Here is a 21922-nt window from a genome sequence, read left to right on the forward strand (position 1 = left end):
TTAGAGGGAACAAAAACCACTGTGGAAATGGAGTGAGTGTATTTTAATCAGGAAGCATGCCAACTTAATCATATAACCGTTGTGTTATTTAAAAACATAATTTTTCATCTTTGGTTCTATGCTGATGGTAGATTATGGCAGAGAGGGAAGAAAAGTGAGAAGAATTTTACTTTAGTAATAAGATTGTGAAATTGATCTCAACGGATGAATGAATGAACATCTGAGTATCTCCAGAAAAAAACAGGCATCTCTTCATCCCGACTCAAGGCAAATTTTGCTCACAGTGACCTAGGAGAAGAGAGTAAGTATGAGTTAAAAAAAAATTCTGGCCTAGTTTTGAGAAAGCCTGCCTGGAATTTTGAGTGTCCTGTATAAATATGTGCAAGCTGTATCATTAGCTTTTGCCTTACTGTCTGTTCTGCTTGCACGGCCCAGTAAATCTGCTAGATTCTAGTTTTCATTTATCTATGAATGTGCCAGAATCTGAAAGAACAAGCTAACGAGAGGGAGGTTATCTGCCCTTGTGTAAAATTCCCTGTATTTCAGCTTTAATCATTACTATTTTACTGAAAGTTACCTCAAAGCAGGTGCTTAAAATAGCTAGAGCTAATGACATGGTCAAAACTAAGTCTTCTTAGTTCTCAACCTTTCTTAATCTTAAAGCAGCGTCTGCCTATGGCTTTGAAACGGTTTCCTCTCAATTCTCTCATCTCTTGTGTTGTGTTCCTCTTTTTCTGTGCATGTCTCTTGAGCCATCTGTTCCCCCTTCTTCACTAATTAGGTTAATTTTGGAGCCCCCTGCAATGTTTCACTTAAAAAAGTAGATTCTTGGGGCCGGCCCGGTGACGCAGCGGTTAAGTTCTTACGTTCTGCTTCTCAGCAGCCCAGGGTTCGCCGGTTCGGATCCCGGGTGCGGACATGGCGCCGCTTGGCACGCCATGCTGTGGTAGGCATCCCACATAGAAAGTAGAGGAAGATGGGCACGGGTGTCAGCTCAGGGCCAGGCTTCCTCAGCAAAAAGAGGGGGACTGGCAGTAGTTAGCTCAGGGCTAATCTTCCTCAAAAAAAAAAAAAAAGGTAGATTCTTCAGTATTTTTCATATTATTTTTTTATTAGTTGTCAACATACAAGATCTTTTGGTAAAATTTTGCAACTAAATAGTTTTTAGTGATTCTTAGTCCCTGTTGGGAATAAGGTAAACTGGTTTGTGGCTTTATTTATGATCTTTCCTTAGCCTTTGACTCTGGGCAGGAATCACTTATTGGGGAACATGCATAAGTTAAATACAGAATTGCAGTTACAACAGAAATTCAGGGTCAGTAAGAACCTTTTTTTAATTTTGAGAGGTGAGAGAATTTTTTTGGAAGGGGGGTTAAATGGTAATGTATTATGCCCCGCCTACCCTCTTAAGATTGTAGCTTAGTGATTTAATACCACTTTTGGAAGAGGTTGACACCTGCTCCCCTCCCCTCCTTCCCAGCAAAGAAAGGTGAGCAGGCTCATATGCAAATAATATGGCTTTATGGTCAGAAATTAGGGGTGGCTTTAATAAACAAGTTACCCTACAGTTTAAGAAATACCAGACTTAAACTTTGCTGAAACTCAAATAATTTTTGTTAGCATTCCTCTAATATTTATTTTGCTGAGTCCACAATTCTAAATTTTGAGCTGACTCATTCTACCTTTCTCTATAGAGTAAAATGCTGGATCCTGATCACCCTTTTGTCTGCACTGCAGCAGATGTGGAACTTCTTGAAGGCATCCTTTAGCCCTCTGTTTAGCCATAAATCCTTGTCAGGCTCTGTCATTTTAATGATAGATGTTACTCCTTGTTACAAAAAACACCTGGGACAGCTTACACAAATGCAGTGATACACGATAAAATGAAAATTAACTGTGTGATGAGACAGCAACAAGAACAAATGTAACACAAAAGGAGATTGGTTGAGACACATTTGTGGCGGACACCCCCCCATCTATAATCCATCTTTTCTTCAGGGCACTCAAAATCAATCCCTAGATTAAGCCAGATGTGCAGAGAACTAGCTGTGCATCTAGGTTGAATTTTGGGCCAGTATTTTGTCATAGCCTCTTCTCTGGTCCCTCTGGGCTCAGTATCAGGAATAGTTGTGTCTCTCTCTTAAGTCACTTAACCTTTTTTTCCCTTTGATTTTAAATAGAACATGCACACTATAGAAAAATTTAAAGTATAAAAATTACTTGAATGTGAACTAGTATTAATAATTCGCATGGGCATTGATAGCCTGAGTTTTGTGCTCTTGTATACAAACTATTAATGGGATCATGCTATTTAATTCTGCTACTTGTTTTTTCAGCGAATAAATTTTGAACATCTTGTATTCATAGAGATGCCCTAAGTCTTTTCTGGAGCAAAGTATGACAGAAAAAATACTGCTAAAGAATGTGTTAGAGACTTTAATGCAAGTCACCTAACCTCTCTGAATGTGTTTCATTGATTGTGTGAGGGCACAGGTTCCGTGGTCTGTAAGGTGTCTTTCAGCTTGGTAATTTCAGATTTGTAATCTCACTGCCCTTATAAATTGCTGTTCTCTGTCAGAGCCTAGTCCTAAGCTACAATTATCAGAGTCATCCCAAGATTTACCTGATTTCTGCTCATTTAAAATTTTATGTCATGAATCTATTCTTTCTCTGTATTCTTTATGTGGAATGCTTTCTTCTCTTCTCAAAATCTGGCTTGTCCCAAATCTGAACTCCATGAAGCCTTCCTTGTTGACTCTGGCTGCCCCGGACCTCCGAGTTTCTTGGTTAACCACACAATTTCCTGAGTGACGCGGCCTAGTGTTTTATTATTTCAGTTAATCGGTGTCTCTCAGGGATTGTTAAGCTGTTTTCTGAACGCTCCACTATCTTAACCATGAAGCTGCTACCTGACAAATTGTTCCCAAATGGTTATACCTTCTTTGACATTTGTCCCTAGTTTCTTAAATTTCTACAGTGCTTTTGGTGTCTTAGTAAGGAATTCTTATATTTATTGAAATGCCAAGAGATAGTCCTACTCACCTTTTTTTGGTGTGCTCTGGAACATGAGCTCTGACAAACCCTATTTTACTGCTTAAAATAAATGTTCATAAGATCATTATGGGAAATAAGCTTTGTGGTACCATAATTTCAATTTTGAAAGGGGAAGATACATTTTTGGTATATTATATTTATGTGTACGTATATAAACAAAATAAAAAGAACTTTGATTATTTAGACTCAAAGTCCAAATAGGCTTTGGAAAACATTCTTTATAACAACCAGTCATGTGCCACATAATGACGTTTTGGTCAAAGACCGAGTGCATAGACAACAGTGGTCCCCTAAGATTAGTCCCATGTAGCCTACGTGTATATATATATATATATATAGTAGGCTATATACCACCTAGGTGTGTGTAAGTGCATGTTACGATGTTCGCACGACGAAATCGCTTAATGACACATTTCTTAGAACATACCCCTGTTGCTAAGTGACGCACGACTGTACCTTAATATTAAAAAATTGACAATTATCGTTCCATAATCAAAACAAGGTAGACAACATTCTATGCACTTTTATTTTTTTGTAAAATGTCAACTGAGGTGTACCACCTACCTTTCAATAATGAAGGAGATACTGGTACTTTCTATGAACTACTTCAGTTTTTGTTGCCAAATTTATTTAAGCAGGCTATGTAAGTAAAAAAATAAACAAGCAATGCCAGAAGAATTAAGGTGAGTCTCTCCTTTAAAACCTACTCCCACCTTCTATTTTCCAGAGATAACCACTGAACAATTTGGTGTGGAGCTCTCCAGACCACATGATGTTCTGCACCTGGATTTTATCGCTTACTATCATCATGGAGAGCTTTCCATATTAGCGATATGGATCTCTCATACCCTTTTTTATGGTCACAAGGTTGAAATTCTTAAGTGTTATTCCATTAGAGACTTTTATGAGATCAATCAAATACTCTTTCAGGGAAGTCTGTCTTGTATTATTTAGACCATCTTTCCAGTAAGGATTTATAGTGACATAAAGGATGTTTGCACACCTGCCTCCTCATTGTTTAAGGAGTTTGAGTGTGATGTCACTTGAGACTGACCTCCAACCAAGAAGCCATTTTTCCACTAGCACTAAGGCTAATATAAATTTCTGAGCCATGATACCGAGAGGTGCCTTTTCCAGGTTTAGAGACTGAGGCCATTCAGGAAGTATCTCTATAAACTAGCCATAGATTTAGATTGAAGCACACTCTTGTCTACTGTTACCTAACATGCAATCTGGAAGAATGAAAGTTAAGAAAGCAAAAATACATTTCAAAGGCACACTTACTCATATCAGCTCCACTGTCCTTTATGGGTTTGGAGATAATTGTCTATCCCATGTGCTGTGATAAAATAAGCTAGAGCAGAAGACTGATAACCAGAATGCCAGGTTATCGATAAAGAAGACTCATTGCAAAGAGGACTAGAATACTTACGTCTGCTAGTTGGAGTGTCTATTCTCTGCTATGCAAAAGCCTGTATAGCAAGTTAAAATGCTATGCTAAGTTTGCTTGGTTATTATGGAGTTAAGAATGGCGTGTAATATCCTATGCATGGTGTTTCTTTTAGGCATTTATCTGCAAAAGAGACCAGAATATTCACTTCCTCTGACCCAGATAGCCCTTCCCCACCCCCCAGCAGTGCTAGAGGATACAGTGTAATCCTTTGACTCCACTTTTCTGGACTTTATACTACTTTCCTTCTGTTAAATGCCTGCCACATGTCATTATACTCTAATCATAAAGTGAAGTATTTACAAGGCTTTTTTTTCTTTTAACTTTTTTTTTTTTGAGGAAGATTAGCCCTGAGCTAACTGCTGCCAATCCTCTTCTTTTTGCTGAGGAAGGCTGGCCCTGAGCTAACATCTGTGCCCATCTTCCTCTACTTTCTATGTGGGACGCCTACCACAGCATGGCATGTTGCGCGGTGCCATGTCCGCACCCGGGATCTGAACCGGTGAACCCTGGGCTGCCGAAGAGGAAGGTGCGCACTTAACCGCTGCGCCACTGGGCTAGCCCCATAACTTATTTTGATACAACTGCAGACTTACAGAAAAGTTACAAGAATAGTACAAAGAATTTTCAGATACCTTTCACTCAGATTCCCCAAATGTTAACGTTTTACCCCATTTGCTTTATCCTTCTCCTTCCTGTCTCTCTCTCCTGTCTCTCAATCTTGTCCAAAACTTTGCTGAGTGTAAATCCTAAAACATGGCAATAGCAGATCTGAGGAATGGAAAAATCATTTTACAAAACAAAACTCGGGATGTATGTTTGATCTTATGTTATTTGGTTTAAGCTGAATTAGTATATCTAAGCTTCATTTTGTAGTAAAAGCGTTAACTCACATTGGCTATTACTGAATGCTATTGTAAATTTGGGTGTTCACCTTCTAATTTTGATAATTTCAGTTGTGCTCTTTCCTTCCTCAGTTTTCTATAAATCTTGCTTTCTGCTACTCTGTAAAACTGACATTCTCTTCTAGTCCCTGCGCAATTGCCAAAATTATTTCTTTCTCTTAAAGCAAGAAGGCTGCAAAGCACATTTTCTTCTTTGTTTTAAATTCATACCATACAGAATGCACTATTATGGGAAAAATAATCAATACTTGTGGATTACAAATGACCGTATCATATTACTAAATTGAATTAGGCTTCTAATCTATTTCCTTACATTCTTGGTATTAAAAAACCAAATTTCCGTTGATTGTGAATTACCAAAAAGGAGCTGCTGTCCATTTCTGGTTTCAGTGTTGCATTAGGAGTTTCCACAAAATATGCACTATTGGTTCTTGTAACTTTGTGATTGACCTTTGTTGGCCTCTGGGAGCTAATAGCTATGGTTTATTCATCTAATTGTTTCTAAACACACCGTCTCCAGTAGGACTTATTTCAAGCAACTATGTATCAGATGGAATATTTTTGAAACAAAAATGCCATTATCTCTTGCTTTTGAGGTTCCTGCAGTGACACTGACCTCTTCTTGTTTTAGATTGAGGTCTAATTTACAACCACTAAGGTGTACACATCGTAAGTATGTAACTCAATGAATATTGTGTGTATATCCATGTAACCATGACTTGTGTCAGGATATAGAACTTGCCAGTTCCCAGCAGACCCCCTCATGCTTCCTCCTAGTCCGTATTCCCACACTGATCTTTAAACCACAACATGCAGCTGTGGCTGCTTAATTTTTTTTCTTTCATTGCATTTCCTATATCATATCTCTCTTTTATCCGTTTTAAAATTTAGTTCCTTGCCCAGACATTTGGGATTACAAAGGAACTAGTATTTTGAGTCCTTCAGTTAATAACTCATAAAAATTACTATTCTTAGTTTCTATCTTATTTTTTTGACCAGAGGTATTAGAAGCTGCTGTTTCATCTGGAAGTCTTTTTTCAGCCCGCTTCTTTGTTGTCTACATTTAGAATGTAGATGCCATTCCAAATTTTTGTAGCAACACAAGAACAAACCTCCAATGCTGAAATTAATGTGGTATCTATAAAGAAAGATCTTTACCTAGAGTGCTTTCCTGAAATCCGAGCCATAAATGTTAACAAGTAAATAATGTGAGTTCAGGTACAGATGCAAAGCTCCTTGTGATAGTCTGCATTTGCCTTTTTACTGTCTTACAGCTGCCGCAGATGGGGGGGAGGGGAGCAGGAACACCGGACCTTTCATTATTTCCTGAAACCTCTCCAAGAGAACCTTTGCAGGTTAATTTTGTCCTTTTGGTAAAATAAAATAAATCTCCCAAGAGCCACTATAACATTTTTGGTCTCCAGCCTTCTGCTTAGGGCTCTGGTTCAGTATCTTAAAATAGTGCAGTATTCAGTTATGGAAAGGTTTTTCTCCATGTCTTTCATTTTTCATATTTTTATGTTTAAGAAACCTACTGTTATTATCCCCTGATATAAATAAGACACTAAGGGAAAATCCCTACTGTTATCATTGAAGCTACTTCTCCTCCAAGACTGGCCTTGACTGAATTTTATTTCTAATGTAAAATAGGTCTTTTCTTACTAAAAGTGCAGACTGATCACCAGGTACCAATTTATCTACACTGGTAACAAAAGGAGCTCTTCCAAAACCTGGGGGAGAATTTCAGGGCTTCAGGATTTTCAAGCCGTCTTCACGGTTCTCACGAAGATTTCTTCAGGCGGACTGTGGGCCAGAGCCGAGAGCCTGACGTCGTCCCCCAGGACCGCACCCGCCCAAGAATGTCCTCAACGCACGCACACCTTTCCTTGAGTCAAACTCTCCAGTCAAACTGCTTTTCCCTCGGAGATCTGGAACGCAGATAGTTTTATCGGCAAAAATCTAGACGTTGTCCCCTGTTCGTCAAAGCTTACATTCTTTGCCAGTAGAAAAATGGGGAAAACAGAACCTTACGTGGCAAAATGCAGAGAGCTATGCAAACACGGGCCGGTAAAATCACTAATGGGGGGTAACCAAAACATAAGTGGGATTGAACTCGGAAAAGTAAGGAATAGGGATTACAGCACAGCGAGAGGTGGTGTGAGGAGAACGAACTTTGTAAACTCTGAAGCGCTGTAGTATTACTATCACGAGGAGCACTGGGGAAGGGAAGAAGCGGGTGCCAGTGATTAGGCTTCGGTCTCCTCGTCCTCGGCTGTCACGGGCCGGGAGTAGTATATTCGCCGATGCGTAGTCCACTCCGTTGCCCTGGTCTTGCCAACTGAAACCAAGTCCCAAACTCACCTTTCCCGGGTGCCCCTAACCCACATTGCTCCTACCTCCAGGCACGACTCCCAGCGCGCACGCGCCGAGGCTAATGCTCCCCCGCCCTCATCTGAAGCTCCACGTCCTGCGCAGGCGCAGCGCCCCCGACCCGCCCCCACGCCGCGCCACACTCCCCCGGAGCGAGCGGCTGGAGGCCGTCCCCGCGCGTCGCGTGTTTTGGCCAGCGACTGCGTCGCACCGTCTGACGAGCCGAATGCGTCACTTCCGCCCCCTCCCGGGAGGCGGCGCTGGGCCGGTGGCAAGCCCCCGGAGGGAGCCGCAGTAGTACGACGGAAGATGGCGACGAGCGGCGGCGAAGAGGCGGCGGCAGGGGCGCCGGCGCCTGGGGCCCCGGCGACGGGGTCGGAGACGACCCCGGGCTGGGAGGTGGCGGTGCGGCCCCTGCTGTCCGCGTCCTATTCCGCCTTCGAGATGAAGGAGTTGCCGCAGCTGGTGGCCTCAGTCATCGAGAGGTACCGGGCGGCGGCCCCGGCGGGGCGGGCGCGGGGAGGGGGAGGGGAGGTCGTCGGATCGTCTGGACCCGCTTCCCGGGCTGCCTCCTGCCGCTCGGGGACCCCCTCTTCAGCCACGGCTTCGGGGCTCCCCGGCCCCGAGAGACGACGGCTGGTCCGGGGTTCTTTCTGCCAGCCCGTGTAAATCGTCTGTGCCTCAATTTCCCTCGCGAGCAAAACTTTTGAGGAAGCCCTCTCGGGAGGGCGTGGCCGGACCTGTTTGGGAGTGACTTTGAGATGCATCTCGCTCTTAGGGGAACGTTCCCGGGGCTGCCCGTGTTAAGGTCAAAGCGCTGATGAGTTTGCATTTCTCGCTCGCACTCATCCCCCTAGCCTGGGCCGGAGCGGAGCCCGGGGTTTAGATTGGAGACCTACCGCATAACTTAATAACGGTCTCGGTGGTGCTGTAATCACTGCGGGCACGTGCTTTTTCTGTGCCACTGAAGCCACTAGTGACCCCGGATGACTTTCTTTTCCGGTTGCACTTACTGTATATTGCTGCTGTCTGATTTGCAGTATTTCGGTGTGTTAGTCTGAGAGGTCATTTTCCCAAAGAAATAGGTTTTTTTTTTTTCTTTCTTTCGATAAAATGTCTTCAGACTCTTTTACGAACGGAACTGTTTATTGGTTTGCTGTTACGTGGTTTTGTCTTTTTGTACAGAGATTCTTAGATTGTGAGAGTTGTGTTCATACAGGGCCGTGGTATCAGAGTGCCTCCCTTTTCCTGACTTACCTGGCCTAGAGCAGTGTTTCGTTCGTTTAATTGTAGACATGCTTTTAAAGCCACTCACATTCATTTCCAAACCTTACTTCAGCGACTCTGTACAATTGCTAACTGGGTCATTTTAGCTTCATGCCAAGAAGGGTATATCTACATGTTATCCAGAGAGGCGGAAATTGCAATTTATTACTCAAGGGAGGCCCAGGATTTGACAAATTGTTCGTTATAGTGCTTTTTTTTAGGTTTGTGATGCTTTGGATGCAGTTTCTTTTATAAAAAACAAATTATAATAAGATAATGGTTGGGTTCGGTAACTTCACAGTCAACTTTACAGATGGATTTTCTTATCTAATTTTAAGCCAAGAATGTTATGAAGATGTAAACAAGTATGGAAGATACTATCAAATTGTGTAGCCTCTTTTTAACTGTTTTAAACATTTGGATTAGTGGTATTTTCCCTGAATTATACTCTTATGTTACTTATAATTGACAATATTCCACTCTTTTTAGAACATTTGCTTTTATGTTTTTATGGACATGAGCTGAGTAGGTTATAAAGTCATTTATTGACACCCTCCCATACATCTGGTGTTCCTGGCTCCTGGCTTTTAAACCATAATAGTTCAGCAACTCCCTCCAGCCTCTGGAAGGAGCCTGTGTTTGTAGTCACTAGTAAGATCTCTCTTCATGGTTTAAAAAAGAAGTCCAAACCAATGGCTGTTTACTAGCGCAGACTTTTATTGGAAGGCAAGATCTTTGAAGTCTCTGTTCTGGTTTTTGTGGCTCAGTTAACTTTGAAAGCCTGTTATGTGTCCTTTTCAGGCTCTGTGAGAGGAATATGAGCTTAAGAAAAATTTCCAGAAGAAATATCTGGCTTACAAGTTCTTTATGGTTAAAACAACTGAACATATCAAGTTCAGTTTGATGTAGACCAGAGGTTGGCACACTTTTTCTGTAAAGAGCAGATAGTAAATATTTGCGGGCCATACAGTCTCTGTAGAGTAGGCAGCTTGGCCATTGTATGGAGAAAGCAGCCATATGCACTAGATAAATGAGTGGGTGTGACTATGTTCCAAAAATTTTATTTATGGACACTGACATGTGAATTTCATGTGATAGTTACATGTTACAAAATACTCTTCTTTTGATTTTGTTTCAGCCATTAAAAAATGTAAAACCATTCTTAAATGTGGGCTGTACCGAAAACAGGAGCCCCAGCGGATTTGGCCAGCAGGCCGTAGTTTGCTAACCTCTGGTTTAGAGCACAGAAATTAGTACCCTCCTATCAGTATTCTATTTCTCGAAAGTTTTATTTGCTTTTCAAAAAAACAAAATAAGGGTGTCAGAATTGTGGCAAATTTGTTGTGGCCCTGGAGTATAGGACTAGCTCAGAGCTAGCACTATCCAGATGGATTTAGTTTTGTAGCTAATCCAAGGTTCAAGTGCCTAGGCTGTTACTTTACATCTGTGACTGCCGCTCCCTTCTTCTGTGGTTCTGTTGTTATGCCTGCTGTGTTTTTCTTCCTTGCCTCCAAGGACCTTCTATTTTTCTGTTGCAGTCTACTACTCTTTTTGAAGACCTGGCTCCATGATGCCAGCTCTTACTTCTTACCTCGCAACCTGCTCATCCACTGAGTTCCTCCCTTCTTGACTGTGGGGGATGATGACACGTGTCCTAAGAGACTGCCCAGTACTGCTTTCTGTCTCTCTATTCTTCCATGCTTTTATGGTTGAAATTGACTTTTGGGGTTTGAAGAAAAAGTAGATAAAAAAATCCCTAGGTTCAGACCCTATTTGTTACGTAAGACTTGTAAGCAAACGGAGAAACAAAGGAGGAATAGATTAGCACGGATAAATTGGGAAGGTACTCTTAAAAGTGTTACTAGATTTTTAAAAGTTACCTGAGTTTAATTAAAGGGCACTTCATTTTCATTTCTATTCCCTTTTCCTAGCATGTCTTTTGGAAGTAAAGATTGAAAATCTTTCAAACACCATTGCTTTTCCAGACCAGAAATAGGGTTAGAACTAGCTTAATGGAGTGCATGCTATGTGTGGGATTAATTAGTATAATTGCTGAATGTAGTCTTATGTTTTAATGTCCTATCAAATATAGAATTCCTTTCTTAACTGTGCAAGAGATGTTGGTGAGCATGGTTGTCTTTGAACAATTTGACTGACTTTTTGTAGATTACAAAGAAAAAAATATGCCCCTTTTCCCTGAGCCAGGCCTTGCTTGCCTGTCCTGGCTTCCTGAGTGATAAGCGTCTTTGAGTCTCTGCCTCCCAGCTATTTGATAAAATTTAGGCCAGAGAGACCTGCTTGGGAAGGCAGAAGCTGTTACAACATCCCCAATAGATAATGCATGGTCATTTCCTAAAAATTTTGAAAGGGAGAAAGGAATGCACTAATGCTAGGATCTTGAGTTTATATGCAGTAGGACATAGGTTTGTGATTGACCTACAGAAAATAAAAGAAAGCCTGCCACCAAGTGATAGAGTATAATTGTAAAATTAGACCTCTTGACGAGTTAATGTTTCCATGTCTTCACCACAGGATTGTCAAGAGTATGAGGGACTCTCTGAAAGCTTTCAGTTCTTTGGTTAATGTGTATTAAGTACTCTGTGACACACAGCACATGTTCAGTAAGCATACATTTTTTTAAATGAATATAACCATTAATGTATTCATTATGCTTACTTGTTTGATGATTGCAAGTATCATGAAACGAGTAAGCGTAGTGGAGTCTGTACTTGGCCTTTTATGATTCTGCTGGGTTGAGAGGAGTTTGTGGAGCTTCCACAGTTTACAAAAAAGATAAGAATAGTATGTTATCTAAGAGGGACAAGGGTGGTGAATCCTTAGTCTTTTAGTTTGCCCTCTCAGATTTCCACCTCTTCCTAAAAAAACCTAAATATTTCCAGGCCCTAGGCCATTCTTTTTTTACTTACATATCAAGTTGGATTTCTCTGACCTGGCTGCTTAGCTGCTGTTTCTCTTTGTACTCTGCACCGCCTTTATTTTGTGTGGAATGCAAACTCTTCAGATCCCCTGTCTGCCAGCGGTGTTTCGGGAAGAAGCAGATGTTTGAGGCAGATAGCTTGACCGCCTGTAGGAGAGAGATACTTACCTTTGCGTCGCCTTATTTTTCTTCCTCTGGGTTATGTTTGCCTCCAGTTTTTTCATTCTTCTCCTTCCTGTTTAACTGCTTGCCCTTTGTTCCATTTTTCCCCTTTCTTTTCATTCTCAGGTGTCTTGATGTCTCTCAGATTCTTAGGGAATGAGGGTGGAGTAAGGAAGTATGGCAGCCTATCTTTATTAGCTGACTCATACACACTTGTTTCATTAAAATCAAGAGATAGACGTTGTTCTTTGGGCCACATGTCCACATGTCTACTCCCTCTTTCAAGTCTTTTTAAAACCATTTCCTCAGGTATATTCTTAGTTATCTTAGGCGAATTGTAAATGGAGCTCAAGACTGCTCCATTTTTTTTTCCTTCTCCTCCCGAAAACCCCCCAGTACGTGGTTGTGTATTTTAGTTGTGGGTCCTTCTAGTCGTGGCACGTGGGATGCCACCTCAGCATGGCTTGATGAGCGGTGCCAGGTCCGTGCCCAGGATCCGAACCTGCGAAACCCTGGGCCGCTGAAGCAGAGCGTGCGAACTCAACCACTTGGTGACGGGGCCTGCCCCAAGTCTGCTCCATTTTTTCCATGCCAACATTATCTGTCCCCAGAGTGCATTCTTTTTTCTTTATTGGAATAAGGCAGTTGTGTATTTCTAGGCCAGGAAGTAGGGTTTATTAAATCACAATGGGGCAACATTGAATGAGGCAATTAAATGAGTTTATTCCTATATTTTGGGTATATTTCATTATCCAAATGGGAATGAAAGCAACAGAATAAGTTTGTCCTTTGGGTGAGTAGTTTTTCTCTTAGTTCTGTAAACCTGGTCAGCTGAAAAATGGGAAGGTAAGCAACTCTGAACTTTTGAAATAAAGCAGAGAAGGTAAATAACTCAGATACGTCAAATTACAGCGTGGGAAAATCTTAGAACAATGAATAAGAAAGTACAAGGGTGGAAGTGAAGGAATAATTAAGTGTATGAGGTAGAAGCAGGGGAGTTTAGATCTATGACCCTTACCAATGTGACGGCCACCAGAAACTTTGAGTGCTACTTGATACTGAAAGGTTTTTGTTTCCTCCTTTTTTCCCTCTGTCAAGTAAGGAGAAATGATCCCTGGTGGGCAGGAAGATCCTTGCACATCATAGGTTCTCCGTAAATATTTTTTCTTGGTGAAGGAGTTATTCCAAGATAGGGAACTGATCTTTGATAAATACCCATTTATCCTTGATAAATCCCCAAATAGCAAAATGTTTGCAATGCCAGACTCTTGAGTGCTGTTTGAGGTGGTTTGTCACTTGCCTTGGCACCTTCCAAATGTTGAACTTGTCGTTTTGGCTCCTGTGTTGATTTGGCAAGTGGATAGAGTCCTCATTCTGTTTACATTTCCCTTCCTAGGCTGGTACTTCTGGCTGGAGAATTAACTCTCTGAGGAAACTATTTAGGTGCATCGCTCTGCCTTTTCCATTTAATAAGATACATTTTAGTGTTTTCTTTGCTGTCTTGTTTCATGAATTGTGGATTAGCATCTGATTTGATAGAATGATGTGAGTGTATCCAGCCTTTAGACCTAGTTGGGCTTCAGATTTTCACAAGAAGAGAGGATTTCTTCAGCTCACATAAGGGATGTGGTTAAAAATCACTGGACTTGTTGTGATCTGGCTGTATCGTATGGGGAGAGGGGCTCTGGTACCTAATGAATTTTGAATTTTGGATTTTAGCATCTATCAGATGATTTCTTCCCTTGAGTTGTTGATTATTTTTTTTTCTTTAAACTTTTTATTAAGATTATGATAGTTTACAACCTTGTGAAATTTTGGTTGTACATTATTGTTAGTCATGTTGCAGGTGCACCACTTCACTCCTTGTGCCCTCCCCCACCCCCTTTTCCCCTGGTAACCACCAGTCAGTTCTCTTTGTCTATATGTTTAACTTCCACCTATGAGTGGAGTCATACAGAGTTCATCTTTCTCTATCTGGCTTATTTCACTTAACATAATACCCTCAAGGTCCATCCATGTTGTTGTGAATGGGACGATTTTGTCCTTTTTTATGGCTGAGTAGTGTTCCATTATATATATACCACATCTTCTTCATCCAGTCATCAGGTGGTGGGCACTTAGGTTGCTTCCACGTCTTGGCTGTTGGAGTTGTTGATTCTTTTAAGTTACTGCGTTATGGGCTGGCCTTGTTTGGTCTTCAGAATGAGTTACTATAATCTATACTCCCACTAATAGTATTTTGAGTGCTCTGGTCTACCCCTTTTTGGCCAGCACATGGCATTTTTAGCTTTTGGCCTTTGCCAATCAGTAACATAGGACAAAATGGTATCTTGTTATATTTTAACTTGTATTTCTTTAATTCTAAGTGATTTTGAAAATGTTTCCTGTTTGTTAGCTTTTGCCACTTACTAAGCTTGATGCCTTGAACAAGGTACTTAACTTTAATTCTCTAAGTTTCACTTTCTCAATCTTGAATATCGGGTTGATAACAGCCTGCGAAGTAGGGTTGCTATAAGGATTAAGTAAGGTAATGCCAATAAGGGGTAGGATATCTGGCATATAGTAAGCACTAAGTAAATAAATGTCGACTGAATTATTTTCTTTGCAGCGAATCAGAAATCCTGCACCACGAGAAGCAGTATGAGCCATTCTACTCATCTTTTGTTGCACTTTCCACACACTATATTACAACAGTTTGCAGCCTCAGTAAGTATTCCACTCTTGTCACTCCCTTCTGAGGGCTTGTGAATAGGGGGTTGTATATCCTCTTGTTAGAGTGTTTGAACACAATGTTAATGAAGTCTGTATTTTACCACTCCTAACCTGTTCACCCAGGTGTGGAGGCAACTGTCAGTCTAATAAGGCTCTGGAAGTTCCTTTACCTAGGCCAACCAAGAGGGATTTGAAAGCTATTTGGTTTGGACACCTGCTTCATAACCCATTAAGTTATACTTTCCTTACCTTCTTAATCAAAAGCATTTTATTGATTTCACACATATAGTTACTAGTGTGTTAATTTCAGGGGGGCTGGTGGGGAGGATGGGTGGATACTGACCTGGGGTTAGCAACCACTAACCAAGGCTGTGTTCCTTATTTGGTTTTGATGAGAAAGTAAATTCTCCTTTTGTGTTCTCTGGTATATGAAGGGATTTCAACTTAAGTTCCCCATCTTTTAAACTTTTCTACCCAAAAAGCGATCAAGCTCTTATTTTCCACTATTTCTGAATTTTTGCATTTTTAGTTTTTTTGTACTAACTCAGTTCTGAAGAATTCTGATTGTTTGTTTACTTAACTAGTTTCCTAAGCAAGTAAAATGAACGGAAGCTATTGGGTTGCTGAATAATCTTTCAGTGTCCAGTGCTGTTTATTAGAGGCACTGGCTACTTGTAGAGGAGTCACTTTCAGCTTGAAGAAGCTTTGTAGGAAACCCCTTTGCAAAAAGGCGTTTAGAACCCATGGGAAAGGATAGACAGTCTCTGCCAGTGGTTAAGAGCATGAACTCTGGAGCCAGACTTCCTGGGCCTATAAGTGATTGGGGGTTATCCATGCCGGGATGCTGTTGTCTGCCCCTTGGGTTGTTGGCTCTGAATAATTATCATCATAGCATGATACTGGGAATGTTAGACATGTGAAACTCAGTTCTTGTTTTGTTTGATTTATTGACTGATTTATTGACTATGAAGTGAGATATAGCAGTCTGGGGTTAAGTAAAGCTTATTACTTTCTCAGTTCCTCGGAACCAACTTCAGTCGGTGGCAGCAGCCTGTAAAGTCCTGATTGAGTTTTCTCTCCTACGTCTGGAGAATCCAGATGAGGCTTGCGCTGTTTCCCAGGTGAGAGTGATGGCCCCATTCTGGCCCTTATTTTGAGGTAGGATTGTGACTGAGTAGTGGAATGATGGAGAAGGGATGGCATAGAGCAGAGGATGGTAAACTTTTTCTGTAATAGGCCAAATAGGAAATAATTTGCTGACCAGCCAGTCCTTGTTGCAGCTAGTTGCTGCCTTTTAAACTCTGCCTTTGTAATGTGAAAGCAGCCACAGACAATACGTAAATGAATGAGGGTAGCTGTGGCCAGTAAACGTTATCTATGAAAATAGGCAGTGGGCTGAATTGGGGCTGTGGTTTGCTAACCTCTGGGATAGAGAGCTGCAGAGACTTTTTCAAGGATTGCAAAGTTACCTGTCTTCAGGGGCCAGGCAAGTAACACCAAATGAGTAATGCATGCTAGTGAGAAGGGTGCAGGACCCAGCTAAAGGGGCCGATCACTGTTTGGCTTCAGCTGTTTGTTGCTATGCAGGAGTACAGGCTCAAAGTTGCTGTGTCTTGTGAATTATTGAGAGAGAGAAGAAATCTGGATTAGTATGTTAAGCCTTCCCTGTTTTGAAAAGTTAGCCATAACTTCAAATTAAAAACAACAGCAACACCGTGAGGACAATAAGACAAATCTGCAAGCCCGATATGGTCTGAGGATAGTCAACTCTGATCTCTGCTTTAGTGTTTTTCCTAATTTGCAGTTCTTGATATAAGCCTAAATTTGGCCCTGTGCCACTTAGAAGTCCCAGAAGAGTAAAATCTTCTAAAAGACATATTGCATTTGTTTTCTTTCAGAAACACCTGATTCTCCTCATCAAGGGCCTGTGCACTGGGTGTAGCCGACTAGACAGAACTGAAATTATCACGTTTACAGCAATGATGAAATCGGCCAAGCTGCCGCAGACAGTGAAGACGCTCTCAGATGGTGGGTATTCCTTTGCCGGACGGTTACTTGGCCGCTTCCCTGTCCAGCTTTTAGCTGTTTTGCCTTCTCATGGCACTGTCCTCATCCCTTTGTTTGCTTTTGTATTTTGTAGTGGAAGATCAGAAAGAGTTGGCCTCACCAATAAGCCCAGAGTTGAGGCAGAAGGAGGTACAGATGAATTTTTTGAACCAGCTGACGTCAGTTTTCAACCCTCGAACTGTAGCATCACCACCCGCTGGTCCACAGACTCTGGTGAGTTACTTTAGCCAAATGTCCTTATCCCATGGAGTTTTTTAAGATGAGAGAGAATGCTAGAAAAAAAAATTAACAAACATAGTTTATATTTGTGATATAAAATGATGTACATGCCTATTGTAGGAAAAAATGGAAGAGTACAAACCAAAAAAAAGCAAATCTCACCCCAGCTCCTTTCATCCACAGTTACTACTATTTTGATGACCATTCTTCCAGCATTTCTCATTGTAAATAAACAAATATAAAGAGCATGTACAATTTTTTGTAAAAGGCATCACTCTACCAGCTGTAGAATATATTTATTTTAGAGCTATATATTTTTGCTCTCCTCTTGGGAAAATAGCTTGTATTTTTCCCAGCATTAGAGAGGAATTTTCCCCTCATTAACTGGGAGTCTGAAGAGTACCGTGGAGCTGCTGCTTACTTTGGACAGTTGGCTTGCTTCTGAACCAGGGCAGCAGTCAACAGATGATGGTATCTTGATAGGTCTTTCACATCTTGTTTCTCTTCAGGCGGAAGGAGAAGGTGATGAGCAGTCATCCACAGATCAAGCCTCTGCTATCAAAACCAAGAATGTATTCATAGCTCAGAACGTAGCTAGTCTTCAAGAGCTTGGTAAGACTCTGATTGTCAGAAAACTGGTTTTTCTGCTTTCAAAAACTCCATAAGTGGGAAAGAATCAAGCAGCAGACAAAGGCCTATTTGTGAGGTCAAGCCTTTTTGTTAATTCAGGTGGCTCAGAGAAGCTACTGCGTGTGTGTTTGAACCTGCCATATTTCCTGCGCTACATCAATCGCTTTCAAGATGCGGTGTCGGCCAATTCCTTCTTCATCATGCCTGCCACAGTAGCAGATGCCACTGCTGTTCGGAATGGGTAAGGTGCTCCAGGCTGCATATGCTTTACATTCTAATGCTGCTATCAAAAAGAGAGAAAATGGTTAGTTGTTACTGTGTGTCAGCTTTCTTTAACTGTCGGATTGTAGAATCAAGTGATTCAGAGAGGCACTTTTGTTAATCTCCTCTTTTATGTTCCAGTTTTCATTCATTGGTGATTGACGTAACTATGGCATTGGATACCCTTTCTCTACCTGTGTTGGAACCTCTCAATCCTTCTCGTCTACAAGATGTGACAGTCCTCAGCCTAAGTTGTCTGTACGCAGGTGAGAAGTTACTATGTCTGGTCTCATTTTCTCAGTCAAGCACATGTATACTTTCAGGAAACCATGAGATATTTCTGAGTACTCAGCTGTCTCCCCCTTTACTTGGCCCCTTCCACCAAGGTTCATCTAATATCTGGGTGAAATGAGGTCTCAGTAGGAATTTTGTAAGTTGTCCTATTGTTCAACTGCTGACATTGTCTTAAATGCATGTTTGATTTCATAGTATGTGCAGATAATAAGTGTCTACTGGATATTGAAATGGAACAGTATGTAGTCCCTGCCCTCAAGGATCCTGTGCTGGAGCAGTGGGGGACAGACAGGAATGCATGGTATAATGTGAAACAGGAGGTGATAAGGCAGCAGGAGAAGTCTTGAGTGTTATGGGCACACGGAGAAGGGAGGGATTGCGTCTTGCTGTGGAAGCAGGTTTGGGGACGACTTCATGGGACAGGTGGTATCTGTTTATGTTGATAGATGTGACTAACGTTGTTCTCCCTGCTCTTACAAAATCCCCCTTCTTCCTGTTGATCGTGCCGCCTTGGAAGTGGGGCCTGACAGCTGGTGTGGACTTTCTTTGAAGTTACTGTTACAGTAACTTTTTGACCCAGTTCACTGATCCTTGGTTTTAAAATTCCAAGAGTTACCATAGCCCTGGTATGTCTTGGAAGATATGATAATTTCCAGAGTTCACTTGGTTCTGCAAGTGAGGATTTGAACACTCTTGGATACCTGGCCTTGGGACCACCAAGAAATTGCTGAGATTGCTCATCTCCCTACATTCTTTGAATAGCTTTATTTTGAACGTGTGTGCAAATGGAAGTATAAAAATAAAGGCAGTTTAAGGGGCTGGCCCGGTGGTGCAGCGGTTAAGTGCGCACGTTCTGCTTCTGGCAGCCCGGGGTTCCCTGGTTCGGATCCCGGATGCAGACATGGCGCCACTTGGCAAGCCGTGCTGTTAGGCGTCCCACATATAAAATAGAGGAAGATGGACGCAGATGTTAGCTCAGGGCCAGCCTTCCTCAGCAAAAAGAGGAGGATTGGCAGCAGATAGCTCAGGGCTAATCTTCCTCAAAAAAAAAAAATAAATAAATAAAGGCACTTTAATTCAGGGGAGGTAGCAGTCATGAAGATCTGTTCTTGTATCTCACAGGGCAGGTAGAATTTCAGCCAGGCTGTATCCCTAGGCAGAGGCAAAAGCAGGACCAAAAGTATTCTAGAGTTTGGGGGAACATATTGTGTAAGTCTGTGTGTGTGTAAGTCTGTGTGATTAGTGGGTGTTATACAACTGGAAGGAAAGTAGGACCCAATCACAGCAGGCTTAGAAATGCAGTCTCAGTCATTGGACCATATCCCGCAAGCCAGTAGAGACTGTTAAAGATTTCAAAGTGTGATGTGAGCTGAGCTACGTTTTAGGAAGAACATTCAAGCAGTAGTATGCAGGATATTTTGTTTGGCGAGATGAGAGGCAGACGATCTGTTAGGAGGAGTTTGCAGTCATTCACATGAGACACAGTAAGCACCTGGGCTAGTGCAGCAGCAGTAGGAACGGCAAGTTAGGGCTACATGTGAGAATGTGCTCTCTCCAAGCCCGTTTCCAGTATTTATTTCCTAGGCCTCTACCTCTGATCTTTGCACTTTTTAATTTGGGGTTTAATTTCAATTTTCAGGGAATTTCTTGAATATCACATGGATCTCAGTATACTTAGTCAATAAGGATTAAAGATTCCTTAAAAATTCTTAGTTGGATTAAAGATCCCAGATTTGGTTTGTTGGAATTTGATCACCTGGGATTTGATTTAAGGAAAGGGATTTGGCCTTGATGTCTTAGAGATGTACTAAGTGTGGGATTTTTTTTCCCTATAATCTTAAAAAAAACTTAACAAAAATATTTTAAAATTAGCAGATTTTATTTTTAAAGCAGTTTTAGGTTTACAGAACAGTTGAGCGTATTGTACAGAGTTTCCATATACCCTCTCTTCCCAGTACACAGTTTCCGTTATTAACGTATTATGTTAATATGATACATGCTATAATTGATGAACCGGTATTGGTACATTATTATTAACTGAAGTCCATAGTTTACATTAGGGTTCCCTCTTTGTGTTGTACAGTTCTGTGGGTTTTGACAAATGGGTGATGTCATACGTTCATCGTGACTGTGTTAGACAGAATGGTTTCACTGCCCTAAAAATCCCCTGTGCTCTTAGTACTCCCTCTCGCCTACTCTTTTACCCCAACCCCTAGAAACCACTGATGTTTATACTGTTGCCGTAGTTTTACCTTTTCCAGAATGTCATATAGTTAGAATCAACTATATAGTATGTAGGTTTTTCAGACTGGCTTCTTTTGCTTAGAAAATGCATTTAAGGTTCCTCCATGTCTTTTTGTGGCTTGATAGCTCATCTCTTTTTATTGCTGAATAGTATTCTTTGTGTGAATGTACCACAGTTTGTTTATCCATTCATCTGTTGAATAACATCTTGATTTCTTCCATTTGTTGGCGTTTATGAATAAAGCTACAATAAATATTTGTGTGGATGGAAGTTTTTGACTCATTTGGGTAAATACCTAGGAGTGTGATTGCTGGATTGTATGGTAACACTACGTGTTTAGGCTTGCCGTTATGGAATTTACTTTCAGTAATCATATCATGGACTTGCTTGTGGGTGGGTTGTGTTTTTGTTTGTTTGTTTTTGGTGAGGAAGATTGGCCCTGAGGTAACATCTGTGCCAGTCTCCCTCTATTTTGTATGTGGGACACCACCACAGTGTGGCTTGATGAGCAGTGTATAGGGCTGTGCCCGGGATCCGAACCCGCGAAACCCAGGCCACCGAAGTGGAGCGTGCAAACTTAACCACTACGCCACTGGGCTGGCCCCTGGGTTTTGTTTTTTTGTTTCAGTTTTGGTGGATTCCTGAGACCGACCATGCCATAATTAGAATCTGTGCATCTTTTGTTTTGCAGGTGTGAGTGTGGCAACTTGCATGGCCATCCTTCACGTGGGGAGTGCCCAGCAGGTGCGGACAGGGTCCACGAGCTCCAAAGAGGAAGACTATGAGAGTGATGCAGCTACGATTGTCCAGAAATGTGTAAGCCGGGCCTCAGGGACGCAGGAGCCTCAGTTGTTCCACTGAGGGGGTGTGGCCCATCCCACCTTCTTCCTTGGTTGAGGAGAGGATTGGAGTCCTCTCCACACTCCTTCCCTTTGGGTAGTAGGTCTGAGAGATATGCACTCAGCTTGTTTATTTGGTAGATTACTTGACTCTGCAGAAAACACGGCACCTTTGTGGTAGCAGTGGACCTCATGAAAGATGAGTCATTTAATCAGCAAATGTATTTGAGGGCTTACCATGTGTCAGTGTACTTTTAGTGGAGACAAGATGATTTCAGATAGCAGTAAGTGTGTAGGACCAATAAATGTGATAGAAAGTGATCTGATGTGGGCCTGGGTGTGTTGCTTTAGATTGGGTGGAGGGAACCCTCTGGGAAGGTGACATTTGAGTTGAATGAAAAGTGAGAGTCAATGCCATGTGAAGATCAAGAAAAATGTGACGGAATTATATCATTGGAAAGTGACTTGAGGATGTTTAACTCTTAAAGCTAAGTTAATTTGGGTAGGATT

General features: G+C 41.6%; 1 protein-coding gene and 1 long non-coding RNA gene across 17 annotated transcripts in view; one reads left to right on the top strand and one right to left on the bottom strand.

Moving 5' to 3' along the window:
- Positions 1–20: 20 nt before the first annotated feature.
- On the bottom strand, positions 21–7886 carry LOC139081982 (uncharacterized). The gene is made up of 3 exons (XR_011537563.1): positions 7806–7886; positions 867–1054; positions 21–288 (listed from the first exon to the last, which is right to left on the bottom strand). It is a non-coding gene; the product is annotated as an uncharacterized lncRNA (long non-coding RNA).
- A 128-nt stretch (positions 7887–8014) lies between these two features.
- UBR4 (ubiquitin protein ligase E3 component n-recognin 4) overlaps positions 8015–21922 on the top strand; it is a 128205-nt gene continuing 114297 nt past the window's right edge. For all 16 annotated transcript variants that reach the window (XM_070610751.1, XM_070610752.1, XM_070610759.1 and 13 more), the window contains exons 1-9: positions 8015–8264; positions 14754–14851; positions 15875–15978; positions 16756–16885; positions 16998–17137; positions 17653–17755; positions 17873–18014; positions 18176–18300; positions 21265–21389. In XM_070610751.1, coding sequence (XP_070466852.1) covers positions 8089–8264; positions 14754–14851; positions 15875–15978; positions 16756–16885; positions 16998–17137; positions 17653–17755; positions 17873–18014; positions 18176–18300; positions 21265–21389 — 1143 coding nt within the window. In that variant the 5' untranslated portion in view covers positions 8015–8088. The remainder of the gene's footprint in view (positions 8265–14753; positions 14852–15874; positions 15979–16755; positions 16886–16997; positions 17138–17652; positions 17756–17872; positions 18015–18175; positions 18301–21264; positions 21390–21922) is intronic.

This window comes from Equus przewalskii, chromosome 2, assembly GCF_037783145.1.
Source record: "Equus przewalskii isolate Varuska chromosome 2, EquPr2, whole genome shotgun sequence".
NCBI lineage: Eukaryota > Metazoa > Chordata > Mammalia > Perissodactyla > Equidae > Equus > Equus przewalskii.